Raw genomic sequence first — 22,120 nt, 5'->3', positions numbered from 1 at the left:
CACACACCTGCAGCCAATAGGAGTACAGGTGTCCCTATATAATGGGATGCTTCCCCTCAATCAGCCTCCGGTGAAATTATGTTATACACTGGTGGGAAGATCAACAACATGCCTTCTACTGTACTGAAAATATCAGTCAGGAGTCATGTCACATTTGTCTCCCTCCTAGAAAAGAGCGGACCTGATGGAGACCCGTCCCTTCAGTCCTGCATTATTTTATCCTAGTTCAAGTCCTCCCATCAGCTACGCTGAGTACAAACTGAACCGGAGAGTTAAAAGACATATCCAGAATTGAGGACATGAGCTAAAAACTGAACTGAACAAAGCAGACAGTTAATGCTCAAATATCCCTTTAACTACTGGTACTACATTGTCGCAACACAAAGTGTTGCTGTACACTGTGCCTTCAGTATCCCGCCGCCCCTAGTCTAAGGAAACCAAAGACTAGTGGCCAGGAACGTAATACTTGAGCTCAACTGAACTGCACAAGCAGACAGTTACCGCTCTAATATTCCTTTAATAAATGACGCTCAACAGTGATGCGACACAATGTGTCGCCCCCCCAATTGTCAGTAAAACCGCCGCAGCCTAAGGAATAATCCAAAGGCTAGCGGGCAGATAAAAGGACAGGAAACCACACTGATCCCTCAGACACTTTGTATCTCCATATTCCCACACAACTGATCTCACAGTGAGGCGTCACAAGGTGTCGCCCTAGAGACCATGTTATCAGTAAATCCGCCTCACTCAGTCTAAGGCTAACCAGAGACTAGTGGGCAGAGGGAACAATATGATGTCCTCTCCATCACAGACACAACAGTTATATAACCCAAGGTGCTATCATAACTTGTGCATTCAGCAATTCACCACATTCAATCCGGGGATTGATGGATAAAGGAGTATACAAAAACATGAGCAAACACTGCACTGAACCCTCAGACAGTAATAATGCTCCAATGTTATCTTGAGGAGGCGTGTCTCTAGGCTTTGGCCTAAGCCGCCGCGTTCCTAATAGGACACGTTTCACTAGAGGGTGGCTGAAGATGATTGCGTCATCATTCCAGGAACTGGCTGTGTACACAGGCTACTATGTGAAACCTGTACCACAACACTCCTAGGAGTCTGTGGTGTGAGGTTTTTACGAGGTATAACAATGGCGGCTCATCAAAGATGTCTGCCTTGTTCCCTTATTCACCCCTGCCTCATGTGTATGCTCAGCTACACACCCGTGGTGGGCTGTGCTACACTCAGAGTGGTGAGGAGGAGAGAGAGAGAGTAAAGGAACCTGAACGGTCTCGGGTGTATCATGGAAAAGGGGCTCTCTTGTGACAAAGTCAATTGGAGCCATCTCTTTATTAGACCCACAACACGCAGTTTCCTCCATACCCTCAACAGTAGGGTTGGGGGGGGAACAGTGGGCACAGTCAAACAAGGCGCTGTGCCGTCTTCCATTCTCTCCCCCTCGCCATGTCATAAACGACGTCTCTTCTGGCCGCCCTTCGGGTGATGCCAGGATGACGCTCTAACGGCGGAATGGTCGGCACCTCTGGCGCTGCAGAAGGGATGGGACCCGCTCTCTTGCTGCTAGAGGCTGCCGTCTGACGCCGGGCACGACGCCGAGTAGTAGATTCAGGTCTACTGGAGGCGGTGGAGCTGGACGGTACTCTTGGCATTGAACTAGAGCACCCTGCTAATGGCAGGTGTCTAGACAGATGCTTATTTTCCTCATCTAGCTTTAGGAATCGCTCCGTTGCATCTTTGACGGCGACCCCAAACAGGCCATCGTCAGAGATGGGGGCGTTCAATAACTTGGCTCTGTCAGATTCCTTCATGGCCGTCAGAGACAGCCAGATGTGTCGTTCCGCGACCACCGAAGTGGCCATGGACCTCCCCGCACAAACAGCCGACGCCTGTGTCAGGTGGAGAATGGCGCCGGAAATCCTAGACGCCTCTTCCACCTCCTCCCCTGTGAGCTCTGTCTGACAGAGAGGCTGCGAGGAAAGCAATATTATTTGCTGCTGCTACGGCCTGGGCTCCTAACACAAAGGACTTCTCAACGAGCTGTGCTGTGAATAGGTCCTTTGGCGTAGGCAGATTGGCCTTTTTAGACGAGGGCCAGGGACTCGAACCCGGAACGAGGTACGCAGCCATGGCGCTCTCGAGTCTGGGGATTCCCTTTGAAAAGCCCTGCAGTCTTCCGTCCACTCTGGTAAATGGAAGGTACGCCTTAGCCGGCGAACGCACCGCCAAGGGTGCCTCCCATGAGCCCTCCACATATTTACTAAGTGAGGGCATGGCAGGAGCTAAGGGCTCTGCCTCCCTCCTAGGCCGAGAGTAAGGGCCGCCCTCCTTCATGTCCACTTCCGGGTTGGAGGGAATGGGGGGCAGCTTAATCTCCAGCCGCTTAGCAGCCCTCTCAATGAGCCCTGGAAAATCAGAGAGGCTGTGGCGTAGGACGGGGCTGCTGAAAATTCAGAGCCTGTGTCATCATCGCCCAAGGATGTAAATGACCTCACACTTTCCTGAGGGAAAGGGGTCTTAAACGTCTGGGTCAGTGTAATGGATTGTTCCAATGGAATATCCATTTCCTCCCCAATATCCTTGTCATCTCATGAGTCGGCGCCCTCAAATGATGCCTCAGAAGCTGAGGCTAACACCGATAGCACGTCCTCTAGAGGGATATCCTCCTGAAAAAAATCCCACTGCTGCTTCCTGTCCTTTAAAGAAAGGAGGGCGCAGCTGGTGCATAGTGGGGGATCTATGAGGCCGCTCCTAGCGTGCTGTGATCCTAAGCACACAAAACATAAGTCGTGTGAGTCCACAGCTGTCATGGAGGAGCAGCGACATTGAGCTCGGAAAATAGCTTTTGGGGGTGGAAAATCTCTGGGTGTGCTCATTTAGAAGGACGACGTCGAGACTTTAGAAATCGAAGGCGGGTTCGTCCTGAGTCCTCTCTTCTTCTCTTCGGCTTCTTCAGTCCAGTCCAAGTCGCTGAAGATAAAGGGAGGTTGATTGAGGGGAAGCATCCCCTTTTATAGGGACACCTGTACTCCTATTGGCTGCAGGTGTGTGCATAATTCTTTCTCAGGCTATTCGCTGCCTAGGCAGCGGGGTAAACCAATAGGAGCAGAGCTCCCCTATGGGGCGGAGCTCCACGATATAGAACCTTTGGTGCATCATATTACACCAACCAAGGACAATCAGTAGATTTCTATGCTCACTGAGTATTAGGATATTGTTGCAGAAGGCTGCTAGTGGAGTTCCCAGCTAATGAATTCCAAAATTGTGGCTCTTGTTGATCAAATGGATTCTCTTATGATTTCACTAAGTGACTAGTAGTCAATGGATTACTATTGAGTACATGCAGACTTACACGTGCCATGCTTTAGTAGCATTACATGTGGGAGCATAGACACATCTGAATGTCATAACACAGAAATGGCCTACATGGACTGTTACTCAGAGAATATGGACATACTCAGACTGGTCTCATACACTAGACGTAACATAGTAAAGTAAATCCAGGACACTCAAATTAGTGTGATATGTTACGTTTTGTATGGTTATATAAGACAGAAGGTTACTTAAGGCAAAAACGAAAGGAGGGTGGTTGGTCGGGCGTATAACGTGAACATCTAGTAATCCAAAGGTTGCGTGTTCGAATCTCATCACTGACTTTGAAACTACTTAGCATGTTAGCTAACCCTTCCCCTAACCTTAATCCTTTTAGCTAACCTTTAACCCTTTAACCTAACTCCTAACCTTAACCCCTAGCCTAGCTAACGTTAGCCAAGCCTAGCTGACGTTAGCCACAACATATTGGAATTCGTAACATATACATTTTTTCAAATTCATATCATATTGCACGTTTTGCAAATTCGTAACATATTTTTACGAATTGCAATTCGAAACATATCATACGAAATAGATGATGGACATCGACAAACTAATACATAGCATACAAATAAATGATCCATATCTCTGTGCATGTGTAGGTTAGTTATAATTATAGTCTGCCACAGGGGCACTGAGCAGCTCAGTGAATGCGTAATTGGCTATGATATGGTATGTGCATTTATTTTTAGCACATCAACTCTGTTCTTTGACTCCCACGTTCACAGAAGTCAATGCAATTATGCTGGCAGGGCCGCTTAGGGAGGGAGGAGAAAATAAAAATCTATTAACTCATATTGGATATTTAGATGACTTCAGAGTGGCTGATCCTGCTTGGCCCGGTTTCCTGCATTGTTAAATGTTTTTCAGACTTGTTGGATTGAGAAGCCAGTCTTCCAAAGGACTGGAGGACTGGAGAGAAACATGGAAATAAAGGTTGATTATTGTAAAGCTACCATCTTAAAGTGAAACCAACAAAAAGGAATATGTTTGGGGAGTTTTGTTATTCTGAACAGGACCTTACAATAGCAACCCAAGGGCAAAATGAAAGTCAAAGCTAAATGTGCAGTACAGTGGCTATGAATCATTGGACCCTGTTTTGGGCCCCTCTTTTAAGCATTTCGTCTGCAACACTCACTACATAGTTCCAAACTGCCCCTGGAAGCAAGGTCAGCACAATAACTATTCGTTGGGAGCTTCATGAAATGGGTTTCCATGGCTGCACACAGATCACCATGCGCAATGCCAAGCGTCGGCATAAAGCTTGCCGCCATAGGACTCTGGAGCAGTGAAAACGTGTTCTCTGGAGTGATGAATCAAGCTTTACTTGACATTTACATAATTTTGCAGACACTCTTATCCAGAGCGACTTACAGTAGTGAGTACATACATTTTCATACTAGTCCCCCGTGGGAATCGAACCCACAACCCTGGCATTGCAAGCACCATGCACTACCAATTGAGCTACACGATCTGGCAGTCTGACAGACGAATCTGGGTTTGGCGGATGCCAGGAGAATGCTACCTGCCCCAATGCATAGTGCCAACTGTAAAGTTTGGTGGAGGAGGAATAATGGTCTGGGGCTGTTTTTCATGGTTTGGGCTAGGCCCCTTAGTTCCAGTGAAGCCCTTTCCTGTTTCAGCATGACAATGCCCCCGTGCACAAAGCAAGGTCCATACAGAAATGGTTTGTCAAGATCAGTGTGGAAGAACTTGACTGGCCTGCACAGAGCCCTGAACTCAATCCCATCGAACACCTCACTAATGCTCTTGTGGCTGAATGGAAGCAAGTCCCCACAGCAATGTTCCAACATCTAGTGGAAAGCCTTCCCAGAACAGTGGAGGCTGTTATAGCATCAAAGGGGGGACCAACTCCATATTAATGCCCATGAATGAGATGTTCAACGAGCAGGTGTCCACAAACCTTTGGTCATGTAGTGTACCCCTCCAGCCAATGCTTGGCATTGCGCATTGTGGTCTTTTCATGAAGCTCATGACGAACAGTTATTGTGCTGATGTTGCTTCCAGAGGCAGTTTGGAACTTTGTAGTGAGTGTTGCAACCGAGGACAGACCATTTAAAAATACTATGCGCTTCAGCACTCGGCGGTCCCGTTCTGTGAGGTTGTGTGGCCTACCACTTCGGGGCTGAGCCATTGTTGCTCCTAGATGTTTCCACTTCACAATAACAGCACTTACAGTTGACCGGGGCAGCTCTAGCAGGGCAAACGTTTGACAAACTGACTTGTTGGAAAGGTGGCATCCTATGACGGTGCCACATTGAAAGTCACTGAGCTCTTCAGTATGGGCCATTCTACTGCCAATGTTTGTCTATGAAGATTGCATGGCTGTGTGCTTGATTTTATACACCTGCCAGCAACGGGTGTGGCTGAAATAGCCAAATCCACTAATTTGAAGGGGTGTCCAAATACTTTTGTAAATACAGTGAGGGAAAAAAGTATTTGATCCCCTGCTGATTTTGTACGTTTGCCCACTGACAAAGAAATTGTCAGTCTATAATTTTAATGGTAGGTTTATTTGAACAGTGAGAGACAGAATAACAACAAAAAAATCCAGAAAAACGCATGTCAAAAATTTTATAAATTGATTTTCATTTTAATGAGGGAAATAAGTATTTGACCCCTCTGCAAAACATGACTTAGTACTTGGTGGCAAAACCCTTGTTGGCAATCACAGAGGTCAGACGTTTCTTGTAGTTGGCAGGTTTGCACACATCTCAGGAGGGATTTTGTCCCACTCCTCTTTGCAGATCTTCTCCAAGTCATTAAGGTTTCGAGGCTGACGTTGGCAACTCGAACCTTCAGCTCCCTCCACAGATTTTATATGGGATTAAGGTCTGGAGACTGGCTAGGCCACTCCAGGACCTTAATGTGCTTCTTCTTGAGCCACTCCTTTGTTGCCTTGGCCGTGTGTTTTGGGTCATTGTCATGCTGGAATACCCATCCACGACACATTTTCAATGCCCTGGCTGAGGGAAGGAGGTTCTCACTCAAGATTTGACGGTACCTGGCCCCGTCCATCGTCCCTTTGATGCGGTGAAGTTGTCCTGTCCCCTTAGCAGAAAAACACCCCCAAAGCATAATGTTTCCACCTCCATGTTTGACGGTGGGGATGGTGTTCTTGGGGTCATAGGCAGCATTCCTCCTCCTCCAAACATGGCGAGTTGAGTTGATGCCAAAGAGCTCCATTTTGGTCTCATCTGACCACAACACTTTCACCCAGTTCTTCTCTGAATCATTCAGATGTTCATTGGCAAACTTCAGACGGGCATGTATATGTGCTTTCTTGAGCAGGGGGACCTTGCGGGCGCTGTAGGATGTAAGTCCTTCACGGCGTAGTGTGTTACCAATTGTTTTCTTGGTGACTATGGTCCCCGCTGTCTTGAGATCATTGACAAGATCCTCCCGTGTAGTTCTGGGCTGATTCCTCACCGTTCTCATGATCATTGCAACTCCACGAGGTGAGATCTTGCATGGAGCCCCAGGCCGAGGGAGATTGACAGTTATTTTGTGTTTCTTCCATTTGCGAATAATCGCACCAACTGTTGTTACCTTCTCACCAAGCTGCTTGGCGATGGTCTTGTAGCCCATTCCAGCCTTGTGTAGGTCTACAATCTTGTCCCTGACATCCTAGGAGTGCTCTTTGGTCTTGGCCATGGTGGAGAGTTTGGAATCTGATTGATGGATTGCTTCTGTGGACAGGTGTCTTTTATACAGGTAACAAATTGAGATTAGGAGCATTCCCTTTAAGAGTGTGCTCCTAATCTCAGCTCGTTACCTGTATAAAAGACACCTGGGAGCCAGAAATCTTTCTGATTGAGAGTGGGTCAAATACTTATTTCCCTCATTATAATGCAAATCAATTTATAACATTTTTGACATGCGTTTTTCTGGATTTCTTTGTTGTTATTCTGTCTCTCACTGTTCAAATAAACCTACCATTAAAATTATAGACTGATCATTTCTTTGTCAGTGGGCAAACATACAAAATCAGCAGGGGATCAAATACTTTTTTCTCTCACTGTATAGTGTATGTAAGGGTTACATTTTTATTTATTTATTATTTTTGTACAATTCAACCCCAAGCCACATATCAGAAATGCACTCACTCAAAACTATTACCGATTGTTATTGTGGAGACCGAAAAGTCCAGTTTAGAGTTTTACATCAACAGCAATAGAGCTCCACCTTTTAGGCTACTGTCTCTGAGGCATGCATGACATCATGCTGTAGCAATGGGCTAGATGCCTCTTCAACTCATACCAATCACCATTTAGGATTTTTTACCTCTCCCCCACAAGCCTTTGAGTCATTGCCTGGCTACCCAGAGTCCTTGCTCCGGACAAACGTTCACAGACGTTAGTTTCTTCTCTGCAATGAGTCTGGATCTGAGTACCTCCCCGACCCTTCACCGAATGCCAACACAGGTCCTGAAACCGATGGCTTGGGCCAGGGCCAGAACACAGGTGGGTAAAGCGGCGGTTTGAAAATGTGTCATTGGCTTAGAGACGATCCAATCGCTGATGACATTGTTTTGTACAACACCCCTCCTCACCACAAACAACTTAAATGATCAGATTAAAGTATTTAGCGAACAACAGAGTAGCGGAATAATTTAGTGTGAGTCGTCAGGCTATTTGAGTCAGCTTGATTTGGTAAGACAAAAACATTTGAAGCTAATATATAGATCCCTAGACTCAGGCAATGAGGCATTTGTGTGCTTAATATTCTCATCTGGCCCTCAATAAAGTTATAATGATTAGAGTTAATACATTAACAGGCTTGTAAGGAGGATCTTTTAATCTTTCTATGGATATACATCCTAGACATCCTGACGGGCCGACCCCAGGTGGTGAAGGCAACAACACCTCCGCCACACTGATCCTCAACACGGGGGCCCCACGGGAGTGTGCTCAGCCCCCTCCTGTACTCCCTGTTCACCCACGACTGCATGGCCATGCAGGTCTTCAACTAAATCATCAAGTTTGCTGACGACAAAACAATGGTAGGCCTGATTACCAACAATGATGAGACAGCCTATAGGGAGGAGGTGAGAACCCTGGCAGAGTGGTGCCAGAAATATAACCTCTCCCTCAACGTCAACAAAATGAAGGAGCTGATCGTGGACTACAGGAGACAGCGTCCACATCCCATCCACATCGACGGGGCTGCAGTGAGGAGGGTCAAAAGCTTCAAGTTCCTCAGTGTGCACATCACCGAGGACCTGAAATTGTCCCTTCACGCAACAGCGCCTCTTCAACCTCAGCAGGCTGAAGAAATGTGGCTTGGCCCCTAAGACCCTCACAAACTTCTACAGATGCACCATTGAGAGCATTCTGTCGGGCTGTATCACCGCCTGGTATGGCAACTGCATCACCCGCAACCGCAGGGCTCCCCAGAGGGTGGTGCGGTCAGCCAAACGCATCATCGGGGGCACACTGCCTGCCCTCCAGGACATCTACTGCACCCGGTGTCACAGGAAGGCCAAGAAGATCATCAAGGACCTCAACCACCCGAGCCACGGCCTGTTCACACCGCTACCATCTAGAAGGCGGAGACAGTACAGGTGCATCAAAGCTGGGACTGAGAGACTAATAAACAGCTTCTATCTCAAGGCCATCAGACTGTTAAACAGTCACCACTAGCCGGCCTCCGCCCAGTGCCCTGCCCTGAGCCTTAGTCACTGTCACTAGCCGGCTACCACCCGGTACTCTACCCTGCACCTTAGTCATTGAAAGTCACATGTAAAGTCATTGAACACTGGTCACTTTAATAATGTTCACATACTGTTTTACCCACTTTACATGTGTATATACTGTATTTTAGTAATGGCTCATCCTATAGGACTACTGCTGTACACACCTTTTCTATCCACATACTGACCATACTGTCTATACACACCATTCACATACAGTACATCTACACTGAGTGTACAAAACATTAAGAACACCTGCTCTTCCCACGACATAGACTGACCAGGTGAATCCAGGTGAAAGCTATGATCCCTTATTGATGTCACTTGTTAAATCCACTTCAATCAGTGTAGATGAAGGGGAGGAGACAGGTTAATAGAGGATTTTTAAGCCTTGAGACAATTGAAACATGGATTGTGTATGTGTGCCATTGAGAGGCTGAATGGGAAGGACAAAATATTTAAGTGCCTTTGAACAGGGTATGGTAGTAGATGCTGCTGGGCTTTTCATGCTCAACAGTTTCCCGTGTGTATCAAGAATGGTCCACTACCCAAAAGACATCAAGCCAACTTGACACAACTGTTGGAAGCATTGGAATCTACATGGGCCAGCATCCCTGTGGAACGCTTTCGACACCTTGTAGAGGCCAAGCCCCGACATTTGAGGCTGTTCTGAGGGCATATATATTAGGAAGGTGGTCCTAATGTCTTAATTTTTATTTTACGTTTGTATTGTGTGTGTATTGTTATTGTATTGCTAGATATTGCTGCACTGTTGGAGCTAAAAACATAAGCATTTTGCTGCACCTGCGATAACATCTTTAAAACTGTGTATGCGACCAATGAACATTGATTTGACATCCTCGAAAAACTCCCACTGCCCGGAACAAAAGTGAAATGATGTCAACAGCTATTAGACAGAATGTCCACAGGAACACAACCCAGAGCTGTGTGTTGAGGCTTGTATAGTATCTGAAGATTATGCCTTTGTTAAATGTTTTTCATGAAGAAATGGAATGTTGGTTATGTTAGTATCAAAAGGCAATGTTTAGTATAATGTAACATATAATAGACAGGAAGTGTATTGTAAAACTGGCCAGAAGAGGGAGCCCATCTTGTTGCATTGGTTATAAATAGGGGTACACGAAGAAGATAGGACAGAGCAGACATTGGAATTGGAGGACACTGCTCTCCAGACCTTGCAAGTCTGTTACTCATGCTGAAGCTTGTGATCTGAATAAACCTTATGATCAACGTTCAGTATGAGCAGACTCCTTTTGTTCATCAGCAATGACGACCACCATTCATCATATACGACACTTGTATGTCACGTTCATCTCACCCACTCCACCGTTGCTCAACATGTGGTTGCAATGGAGAAGTGAAAACCCATAAAAGCGGTTGGAGCTGTTCTGTTTTCTCCAAAATGAATTAGTTTCGCAGTTAGTCTATACAGGGCCGGCTCTGGCCTTTTGCTGGCCCTAATGAGATTTGGTTGTGGCCCTACCAAGCGGTGTATATTGTAAAACAAATTTTCTGCAGTTCTACACATTTTCCATGGGGTGGAGAGAAAAGTGTGCAATTTTATTACAAATATCATGCAATTCTACTAATTTTGCCATGGGGCAGAGAGACATTTTTGCAGTTTTAAAGCACATTTCTTGCAATTCTACCCATGCCATGACTTACACAATGTTAATGAAATCTGAGTGAGAGTGACTGATGGTACAGACTCACCAAGAAATCTGACTGCCGATAGGTACTTATGAGGCTGTTCCTTTTCTTGCTTGAACAAAAGATGTCCCTGCTGTGTACCGACGTGGTACTGTCGAACCTGCTGTTTCTACTGTAGAAAAGCAATACTCGTCAGTGGCTGAGAACTTGACTTTGAACCAATCAGAGAGCACGAATCTATATCACATTTTAATTTACCTGGAAGCCCCTTGTTTGTTTCCTGTTTGCTTTGCGACAGATTGAAAAGGCTGCCTATATGCTTTGGGTTGGGTTTCCAAATTAAATACATAGAAATTGCTTGAAAGCAGCTGTATATTTCACCTGCATCCTCATTTAATTTACAGAACAATGAATTAATGATAAGCGATGAGCTGACATGCATAATACTTTGAATCTGCAGGTAGAATTTTGCACCTCGTAACAGACACTTTTGGCACTCACACATGATAGCCAATACAGTATGTGTCAGTTTCACTATTCACCACTAATAACTCACACATAGGCTACACATTAATGTACTGCTACACCCCAGACAACTTACACCTTACGGCTGCAGAGTTTGTAAGACTTCATTATCCTCATTTTCAAATGCTTGCTTGCAGTTTCATACTGTACTATTAAGTTACAATAAAGTTATAAACAGTCTCTTCCTGCTAACCTTAGCTAACCTTACCTTGAATCGACAGACAATGAGCCAATTGTGTCCATGCGCAGTTAATTTTAAACCTCAGCAGCATAATCAACAGAATTAAAGGCCAGGGAAACGTTCTCTCAATCAGTTTAATGAAAGGAGATTGGAGAGTGGGAGCAGAAATTCACTTAGAAACCCATTTTTCAATATTATGTCTGGACAGCATCTCCATCTGTTGTTCATCAAATTCAGTCTCTGCTCTCCCAGGGAGGTGGGACTCTTCAATAAATCATAAAGCTATCAAGAACTGGACCACTGCCGGCCATATAGATAGATGGTCACTGTAAAACCCACATTTACAGCAATAGATATGACTAATGTGTTTCTCCCTCCATCAACACAAAACACAGCCCCCCCCCTTCCCTCCTCAGTCTTTTCAAATAATGGGAGCGATGAAAGCAAAAGGATGTACAAAATGATCCTGCACTCCATTTTGGACCAAACACAGTAAGTATGTTTACAATACTACAACAAGGCTGCCTTGCAGGGGTAGGTGTTGAAGAAGTAGGGTCTGCAGAGGAGGGTTAGTTTCACTGCCGTGCAGTACAACCTCCCAAAAAGTCCCGACGTGACCCTTTTGACCTCCGGGTTTGTGGCGGCTTTCCAGAGTTCATAAATGTCGGCCACATGGCCGTGCGACGTCATCATCTTGTCGTATATGCACAAGTGGTATGGCGCCTTGCCTTCGCCTGAGAAGTACACATGTTCCTGCGGCAACACGCCCATGGCATTGGCGCAGATGCCCATGAAGACATCGTCGATGTACAGCGAGGCATTGAGCGTCAACGAGGCCTTGTAGATTTTGTCTGCCACATCTCTTGAGACAACGTAACCGGCCCCTGCTGTGTAGTCCGGGTATGACGCCCACGGGTACATCTCCTGCGGGACGTAGTACTTGCTTTCCTTCCGGCGGATGGGTGGCGCGCCTCTGTGCACGCGACCGATCCAGAAGTCCGTCACGCCCTTCCTGTCCATGTCCTGCAGGTAGCGCACCAGGTTGGGCATGTGCACAAAGATGTCGTTGTCAGCCGTCATGAGGAAGCGGGCGCGGGGGCAGTAGAAGTGAGCCCAGCGGAACTGTAGCAGAAGCTTGAGGGTGAGGTTGTGGAACGAGTCCACAAAGTCCTGCTGGACCAAGTCGCCATGCCAGCGGTCCTCATCGACAAGGTCGTCCTGGATGCCTCCGCTCCTCCTCATCCATGGCTGGGCAGTCTCATGCTGCTTGGGGAGGCCCAGCACAAACATCACCTTCACCGTCACCCCCAGGGCCTGGCGGATGTAGGTCTCGTTGCCCCATGTCGACCGTATGGCTCGCCGTCTCTCGAAGTTCTCCGGGGAGGACTTGATGAGAAGAAGCAGTAAAACATCCTTCTCTCCTGAGCACTTGTACGGGTGGTTGAGTAGGTAGCGGTGGTTACTGAATATGTGGGCCTGCTGGCGTGGGATGGTGAAGCTCTTGTTGATTAAAGTGTAGCTGTTGACCAGGTAGCGGTAAGAGTAGGAGTTGACGTGGCTCATCACGCTGCTGTCCAGCTGCTCCCAGCATACCATCACCACCGACAGCACCAAGCATGTGGTCATCAACTGCACGCACTGGCACTTGCGGATCCGCCGGAAATTCACAAACATCCTGGGAAAATGATTCTGGAACCTTCCGGGGTTCTTCCTCTGTCAGGTCAAAGTGGTGATGGCACGGTGGTATGTGTGTTGGTATGTGTGAAAGAGCAGCTACATAGGCGGAATGTTCCAGTGACTCTTTGCAGAGCAGTGTATGTGTTCCATCCTAGGTGTCTCACACGGAGCAGGAGGCATGGGTTAGTAGGGGAGATTCACAGGAGGGCCTCCCGGAAACCATCGCCTCTGTCTGGCGTGTCACTCACACTCCTGTTGTTACTGACTCACACACAGCCGTCCTCATAGTGGCTCAGACTCATCCAGCATCCCCAGGTTGCCGACCATCGCTCTGAAATGGAACAGAGAATACACGTTTTACTCTGTGGTGACAATTAAGTGCATTAAATGTTTCTTGGAGTAAGGCAGACAAACAGATCAATCAACGAGTCTGAAACTGAATGTTACAATTTTGACAGGGTCTGGTTGTTCTTAAATATTTGATAACATTTTACATTAGGCTGCTCTGCTGTGTATTTACTCTGTAATTAATCTAGAAACTACAATGTTTTAACTTCTTAATACAATGTTAGTTAATACAATGTTATTACTAGAGTAATGACAGCATTACTACACAGGTACAAGAGCAACTTAATGTAAAACGTACCATTTTTTATGTGTTAGCTACCAAACAGTTGCTATATTTACACTTAGTTAGCATAGCTTTTGCTTCTATAATTTAAGGTTACTTGCACAACCCCGGTTCTCTGATATTATGAGTGAGACATCTCACTAGTGGGATTCCCCAGAATCTTCTAAGTAGCTCGAAGAACCAATCATACACGTCTGTCGGAGACAGACAGGTCGAGTGGCGAATGAGGGAGCCCCTCTCCTCACACTAAAGAGCCACTCGCCTGCCCTCTGATCATTCTTGAGCATGCCGAACTTCCTCACACTCTTGCGAGTAGGGGAATGTGGTGGGATGTCTCACTCATAAGATCAGAGAACCGGGATTACGCAAGTAACCTTAAGTTCTCTTTCAATTATTTGTTTCAACATCTCACTAGAGGGGTATGGCCCACTCCCGTGTCGCACATGCTCTCCGAAGCCAGGTAGTCCCAACGTATCAACGCTCATAGGTCCCGACACTGAGGACAGTATGCGCCAATGAAGGTGCAGTGAAATCTGGTCGGTAGAACCTCATAAAAGTATGAGGGGATGCCCAACAAGCCGCTTGGCAAATCTCCTGTAAGGAGATGAACAGTGCCCTAGAGGTAGCTATACTACCTCTGGTGGAGTGAGCCCTTCGGCCCTCTGGAGACTGTAACCCCTTCTATTATAGGCCAATATAATAGGTTCCACAATACAATGTGACAATCGTTAATGAGAAAGGGGCCTCCCCTTGCAGAGAGGTGCCCAGGACACAAAGAGTTGGTCTTTAGGCATAAAGGCAGGGTTGGGCAACAAGGTAACATTGGAAAAGCCCCAGGCAAACTGTAGACACTAATGGTGAACTGACAGTGCATGTAGCTCACTCACTCACTTTGTCGACGTACGGGCGACCAGTAACATGGTCTTAAAAGAGAGATTTCATCTCAACGCTTTCCAGTGTCTCAGAAAGCTGCTGTGAAATAGCCTCAATCACAATATAAAAATCCCATGACGGGACTAAAGGCTTGGGAACTGGACGAAACATGAAACGACATAACGAGGTGTCTTATCGAAGCCTATATGACAGGCCGAGATAGCGGCTAGAGATAGACCTTAAAACCCCTGTAGGGCTAAGCCCTTACATCGCAATATCTACCAAGCTACAGTGAGGGAAAAAAGTATTTGATCCCCTGCTGATTTTGTACGTTTGCCCACTGACAAAGAAATGATCAGTCTATATTTTTAATGGTAGGTTTATTTGAACAGTGAGAGACAGAATAACAACAAAAAAATCCAGAAAAACGCATGTCAAAAATGTTATAAATTGATTCGCATTTTAATGAGGGAAATAAGTATTTGACCCCCTCTCAATCAGAAAGATTTCTGGCTCCCAGGTGTCTTTTATACAGGTAACGAGCTGAGATTAGGAGCACACTCTTAAAGGGAGTGCTCCTAATCTCAGTTTGTTACCTGTATAAAAGACACCTGTCCACAGAAGCAATCAATAAATCAGATTCCAAACTCTCCACCATGGCCAAGACCAAAGAGCTCTACAAGGATGTCAGGGACAAGATTGTAGACCTACACAAGGCTGGAATGGGCTACAAGACCATCGCCAAGCAGCTTGGTGAAAAGGTGACAACAGTTGGTGCGATTATTCGCAAATGGAAGAAACACAAAAGAACTGTCAATCTCCCTCGGCCTGGGGCTCCATGCAAGATCTCACCTCGTGGAGTTGCAATGATCATGAGAACGGTGAGGAATCAGCCTAGAACTACACGGGAGGATCTTGTCAATGATCTCAAGGCAGCGGGGACCATAGTCACCAAGAAAACAATTGATAACACACTACGCCGTGAAGGACTGAAATCCTGCAGCGCCCGCAAGGTCCCCCTGCTCAAGAAAGCACATATACATGCCCGTCTGAAGTTTGCCAGTGAACATCTGAATGATTCAGAGGAGAACTGGGTGAAAGTGTTGTGGTCAGATGAGACCAAAATGGAGCTCTTTGGCATCAACTCAACTCGCCGTGTTTGGAGGAGGAGGAATGCTGCCTATGACCCCAAGAACACCATCCCCACCGTCAAACATGGAGGTGGAAACATTATGCTTTGGGGGTGTTTTTCTACTAAGGGGACAGGACAACTTCACCGCATCAAAGGGACGATGGACGGGGCCATGTACCGTCAAATCTTGGGTGAGAACCTCCTTCCCTCAGCCAGGGCATTGAAAATGGGTCGTGGATGGGTATTCCAGCATGACAGTGACCCAAAACACACGGCCAAGGCAACAAAGGAGTGGCTCACGAAGAAGCACATTAAGGTCCTGGAGTGGCCTAGCCAGTCTCCAGACCTTAATCCCATATAAAATCTGTGGAGGGAGCTGAAGGTTCGAGTTGCCAAACGTCAGCCTCGAAACCTTAATGACTTGGAGAAGATCTGCAAAGAGGAGTGGGACAAAATTCCTCCTGAGATGTGTGCAAACCTGGTGGCCAACTACAAGAAACGTCTGACCTCTGTGATTGCCAACAAGGGTTTTGCCACCAAGTACTAAGTCATGTTTTGCAGAGGGGTCAAATACTTATTTCCCTCATTACAATGCAAATCAATTTATAACATTTTTGACATGCTTTTTTTCAGGATTCTTTCATTGTTATTCTGTCTCTCATTGTTCAAATAAACCTACCATTAAAATTATAGACTGATCATGTCTTTGTCAGTGGGCAAACGTACAAAATCAGCAGGGGATCAAATACTTTTTTCCCTCACTGTAGCATATGGAATTGTTTTAAGATGGTCATAAAATGTATAATTTAGCCATTTGATTTAGAATTTTAGAACCACTGTATGTATAAAAATATATATACATTACCAGTCAAAAGTTTGGACACACCTACTCATTCAAGGGTTTTTCTTTATTTCTACATTGTAGAATAATAGTGAATGCATCAAAACTATGAAATAACACATAGTGTTAATCAAATCAAAATATATTTTATATTTGAGATTCTTCAAAGTAGCCACCCTTTGCTTTGATGACAGCTTTGCACACTCTTGGCATTCTGTCAATCAGCTTCACCTAGAATGCTTTTCCAACAGTCTTGAAGGAGTTCCCACATATGCTGAGCACTTGTTGGCTGCTTTTCCTTCACTCTGCGGTCCAACTCATCCCAAACCATCTCAATTGGGGTGAGGTCGGGTGGTTGTGGAGGCCAGGTCATCTGATGCAGCACTCCATCACTCTCCTTCTTGGACAAATAGCCCTTACACAGCCTGGAGGTGTGTTGGGTCATTGTCCTGTTGAAAAACAAATGATAGTCCCACTAAGTGCAAACCAGATGGGATGGCATATCGCTGCATAATGCTGTGGTAGCCATGCTGGTTAAGTGTGCCTTGAATTCTAAATAAATCACTGACAGTGTCACCAGCAAAGCACCCCCACACCATCACAACTCCTCCTCCATGCTTCATGGTGGGAACCACACATGCGGAGATCATCCGTTCACCTACTCTGCGTCTCACAAAGACACGCTGGTTGGAACCAAAAATCTCAAATTTGGACTCATCAGACCAAAGGACAGATTTATAATGTCCATTACTTGTGTTTCTTGGCCCAAGCAAGTCTCTTCTTCTTATTGGTGTCCTTTAGTAGTGGTTTCTTTGCAGCAATTCAACCATGAAGGCCTGATTCATGCATCTCCTCTGAACAGTTGATGTTGAGATGTGTCTGTTACTTGAACTCTGTGAAGCATTTATTTAGGCTGCAATTTCTGAGGCTGGTAACTCTAATGAACCTATCCTCCGCAGCAGAGGTAACTCTCTGTCTTACTTTCCTGTGGCGGTCCTCATGAGAGCCAGTTTCTTCTTAGCGCTTGATGGTTTTTGCGACTGTACTTGAAGAAACTTTCAAAGTTCTTGAAATGTTCTGAATTGACTGACCTTCATGTCTTAAAGTAATGATGAACTGTCATTTCTCTTTGCTTATTTGAGCTGTTCTTACCATAATATGGACTTGGTCTTTTACCAAATAGGGCTATCTTCTGTATACCAACCCTACCTTGTCACAACACAACTGATTGGCTCAAATGCATTAAGAAGGAAGTACATTTCACAAATTAACTTTTAACAATGCATTCCAGGTGACTACCTCATGAAGCTGGTTGAGAGAATGCCAAGTGTGCAAAGCTGTCATCAAGGCAAAGAAGAATCAAAGCAGCCTCCTGTGCTATATTTGTACCTGTTTGAAATCTATATTTGTACCTGTTTGAAATCTATAGGTTTATCATTCAAACTAAAGCAGTTTCATATCATAAAAACAAATACTTCTGTTTTGTTCCTCTTTTCTGACTTCCTAGTGTGTGTTTGTGTGACAGTGCGCTAAAACCGCAAACATTAGCTGAGAAGTCGAAAGTGTGGCCAGTGAATGATAAAAGCCAGCACAGCAAATGTAGTGCTGGGGGTTCTCCCATAATGGAGGGGTTTATGGCGTGGACCCATCAAAACCGCTGAGAGCCGTGGAAAGTGTTCGGCACACAATGCATGGCATCAGAATAGCTCTGGGAGCACAATGAGAGCTTGGATGAGAATAGGCTGTTCCGCCCGTTTGGCCTGGGTAAAAACCAAGGGGGATCATGGATGGGTCTGGGAATCCAGGCACACCACAGCTTTTTTAACATCATTAGCCTGCCTCTGCCTAATGGGGTCACTCACTCAGAATCTATCTCTCTATCTCTCGTTCTATCCTTCTCTCTTCGTATTTCTCTCTCTCTCTGCCTGATGTCGTATATGACGATGCAGCATAAAACGGACTCTTTGTTGACGGCAATAATGACCACCATTCATCATATACGACACCGAAAAATGTGAGCTGAGGCAATGCTGTCTTGTATAACCTCAGCTTCTACATTTCAACACAAAAAAACTTTCAGAAACCCTCATGTATTCATGAGAATGTTGACTGTCTGTGTGTTACTGTAAAGTCCATGCCTGGATGAGTCAGTATTTAGATGTAATTATTAATTAAGTGTAATGAACTCATTAAAGACAATGTGTACTTTCACTACCACCTCTGTGAACTTTGATATGTTTAACCAGCTTTTTGAAAGAGAGAAGTGTCTGCCAATGTTCTAGTTCAGCTAAATCTGGAGTTTACTGGAAAGGAAATTCAAGCACACCACTTCTCCCTCACCACAGCTTACCGTATATGAAACTAGGTGTCATTATTAATTGCTAAATGAAAGAACAGTTAGATAGCACTAGAGCCATATATTTAAATAAATATTTTAATATATGGCTCTGAATAGCAGTCAATGTTGTGTTACTACGATGCAATGCGCTCCATGTAATTGTGTGTGTACCGGTGTCTTTGACATAAGACATCTTTGACATCTTTGTCATGGTCTAACAAATCCAACAAAGACAAAGGTGTGTCTCACCTCTCAAGTCTCATCATTGATGTCTGCCAGTAAAACTTGTTCTACAGGTTTTGTTTGGCAACTGTTGGAAGTCAAACATGATTTACCTAATAGGTGTGTGTGGTTTGTAATATGTGGTATGTCCTTACCTTTACTTAAGCTACTTCCTTTCTATCTATTTTTAACCTTTCAAGTAAATTCCACACTGTGATTGGTTGCGCACATGTATCTTGTTCACTCAAACATGTCATTCAGGAAATATCAGTATTGTCCTGGGTTTGAAGTTGGTGGTGGTCCCCTGTAGCTCAGCTGGTAGAGCGCGGCGCTTGTAAAGCCAGGGTAGTGGGTTCGATCCCCGGGACCACCCATACACAAAAAGATTTATGCACGCATGACTGTAAGTCGCTTTGGATAAAAGCGTCTGCTAAATGGCATATTAAGTTAATGCAGCTGTTTTTATCTCAATATCAAATCATTTCTCAATAACAATTAAGTACCTTACTGTGATTGTTTTCAATTAAAATGGTAAGAAAGAAACAGCTTCTTAGTAAAAAGCAATTTCTCAATCAAGAATTTAGCTAGGACCGTCTGGGAGTGGTCTGAGTGGGGAAAACTGAAAACTAGCTGTTATTGGCAGAGTGGTCTTTGTTATTGGTCTATTAACTAATTTACTGCCTGGTGATTTCACCAGGCAGGCCAAAGGTCCATCCCACCAAAACAGGCAGGCATTTCAGGCGATCTTTTCAAACAGCTCTTACGCTAAAAGGGCATTATCATAATTTTCACAATTTCACAGTATTATTCCAATCTCATACTGTGGAAATACACTGAGTGTACAAAACATTAGGAACATAGACTGACCAGGTGAATACGAAAACACTGAAGCTCATTTTACAGTTGCTCACATGACAACCAACTTCAAATCAACTTATTTACCATGAACATTTCTTACTCCATCTTGGGTGAAATAAAATGAACCTGACATAGTTTGTTTGGCCTCTTTCGAGGGTATTACAATCCTCAGTATACATTTTAGTAATTTAGCAGACGCCCTTATCCAGAGCAACTTACAGGAACAATTAGGGTTAAGTGCGTTGCTCAAGGGCACATCGACAGATTTTTCATCTAGTCAGCTCGGGGATTAGAACCAGCAACCTTTTGGTTACTGGCACAACGCTCTTAACCACTAAGCTACCTGCCGCCCAGAAACAGTTTAAATAGATTATTCTAATATTTTGATAATAAAAGCATGCCTTCAACCCATTCAGTCACACACACTGACACACACACTGACAAACCTGTACTCAACACTTGAAACGCTTCATGGGAGTGCAAATTGAAACAGCCGCCCGGTGGGTTCTTTACTCACACAACTAACTCTATCTAAAACCAGCTTCTGTGAAAGTGAGCCTTCTCTGTCAGCGTAGCTCCAAAGTCACAGGTCGTATAAATAGATCTCACACTTGAAAGAGTCACTGCTGAGCACACCACACCATGCCACTTACCACTGAGAGAAAATATCACTGCTGCTGCTATGTATCCAAGTGACTAGTTGTAAGAAGAAGTAGTCCCAGTAGCATAATAATGACCACCTCCTGTTGAGTTCAGTGAATTGAGTTCTCGCTCTCTTCCCTCCTGTACATATTCTTTCCTTGTATAGCTCTGGAGGTTTTTCCGTTTACCTCTCCCTGGAGTGATTAGAGTGGAGTCACAAACACACACTTTTCAGAAGCAGCGGCAGCAGCTGCCAGTTAAGCTGTGTGTGAGTGTGTGAACCTCACTCTGTCCAGAGCGTGTGAATCCTCTGCTTGTGAGTATGTCTGTTGCCTTAGTTGCTACTACCTTTCTCTGCTCATTCCCCACACTCTGTGGGGGCGGGCAGAGGATGTGGGAGAGGGAAGGAGGAAGGAAGCGCAGATGAGGGAGCAAAAGACTGTCTTCACCTCCACAGCCCACCCACATTTTGACAAGCAGAGGTTTTCCCTTGACAATATTACATCTATAAACTAACAGAACAGCAACTTTAGGTCCAGATCATTATTACATTTCAACACATACCATAATACTCATCTCATATAGAAAAAGTAAAGACAAAGGAAATTATCTGTGTGTCATGTATCTATTATCATGAGGATGGGTCGAGATTGTCACGTCTTTCCAACAAAACATTATACACATCTACATATAACATTATACTTATCTACATATAACATCATACTCATCTACATATAACATTATACTCATCTAATAATAAAGAAAGTAAAGACAAGCAAATAAGTCTGGCCGCACAGCCGATTGGTAAACATACTGTAAATTAAGAAACCATGTGACTAAACTAAACAAAAAGAAGAAGAAACTGTATTACAAAAAAAAGAGACATTATATAAAGGATTATTGTAAAAAGCTTTGGAGTACCTTAAATGACATTTTGTCCAAAAAGGCGAACTCAGCGTCATCCTTCATCGAATCAGATGTCTCATTCATTACTCATTCATCAGATGGCTCATTCCCCTAAGATAACATATGGAATTGTTTTAAGATGGTCATACCATGGATAATTTAGCGATTTGATTCTGAACTTTAGGTATAAAAAGATATACAGTTGAAGTCGGAAGTGTACATACACTTCGGTTGGAGTCATTAAAACTAGTATTTCAACCACTCCACAAATGTCTAGTTAACAAACTATAGTTTTGGCAAGTCGGTTAGGACATCTACTTTGTGCATGACACAAGTACTTTTTCCAACAATTTTTTACAGACAGATTATTTCACTTATAATTCACTGTATCACAATTCCAGTGGGTCAGAAGTTTACATACACTATGTTGACTGTGCCTTTAAACAGCTTGGAACATTCCAGAAAATGATGTCATGGCTTTAGAAGCTTCTGATAGGCTAATTTACATCATTTGAGT

General features: G+C 44.7%; 1 protein-coding gene across 3 annotated transcripts; it reads right to left on the bottom strand.

The window, feature by feature from the left end:
- Positions 1-11,599: 11,599 nt before the first annotated feature.
- Positions 11,600-21,037, bottom strand: LOC121534984 (lactosylceramide 1,3-N-acetyl-beta-D-glucosaminyltransferase A). 3 transcript variants are annotated; one of them, XM_041841632.1, is made up of 2 exons: positions 20,709-21,037; positions 11,600-13,491 (listed from the first exon to the last, which is right to left on the bottom strand). In XM_041841632.1, exon 2 carries the CDS (start codon positions 13,155-13,157, stop codon positions 11,994-11,996), a length of 1,164 nt encoding a protein of 387 aa, XP_041697566.1. In that variant the 5' UTR covers positions 13,158-13,491; positions 20,709-21,037; the 3' UTR covers positions 11,600-11,993. The 3 variants fall into 3 exon arrangements, with proteins under 3 accessions (XP_041697566.1, XP_041697567.1, XP_041697565.1); XM_041841633.2 differs by lacking the exon at positions 20,709-21,037 and adding an exon at positions 20,573-20,674; XM_041841631.1 differs by lacking the exon at positions 20,709-21,037 and adding an exon at positions 20,502-20,578.
- Between the last annotated feature and the right edge of the window lie 1,083 nt (positions 21,038-22,120).

This window comes from Coregonus clupeaformis, chromosome 21 (genome assembly GCF_020615455.1).
Source record: "Coregonus clupeaformis isolate EN_2021a chromosome 21, ASM2061545v1, whole genome shotgun sequence".
In the NCBI taxonomy this organism is placed as follows: domain Eukaryota; kingdom Metazoa; phylum Chordata; class Actinopteri; order Salmoniformes; family Salmonidae; genus Coregonus; species Coregonus clupeaformis.
This window is presented reverse-complemented; position numbering and strand designations above follow the sequence as displayed.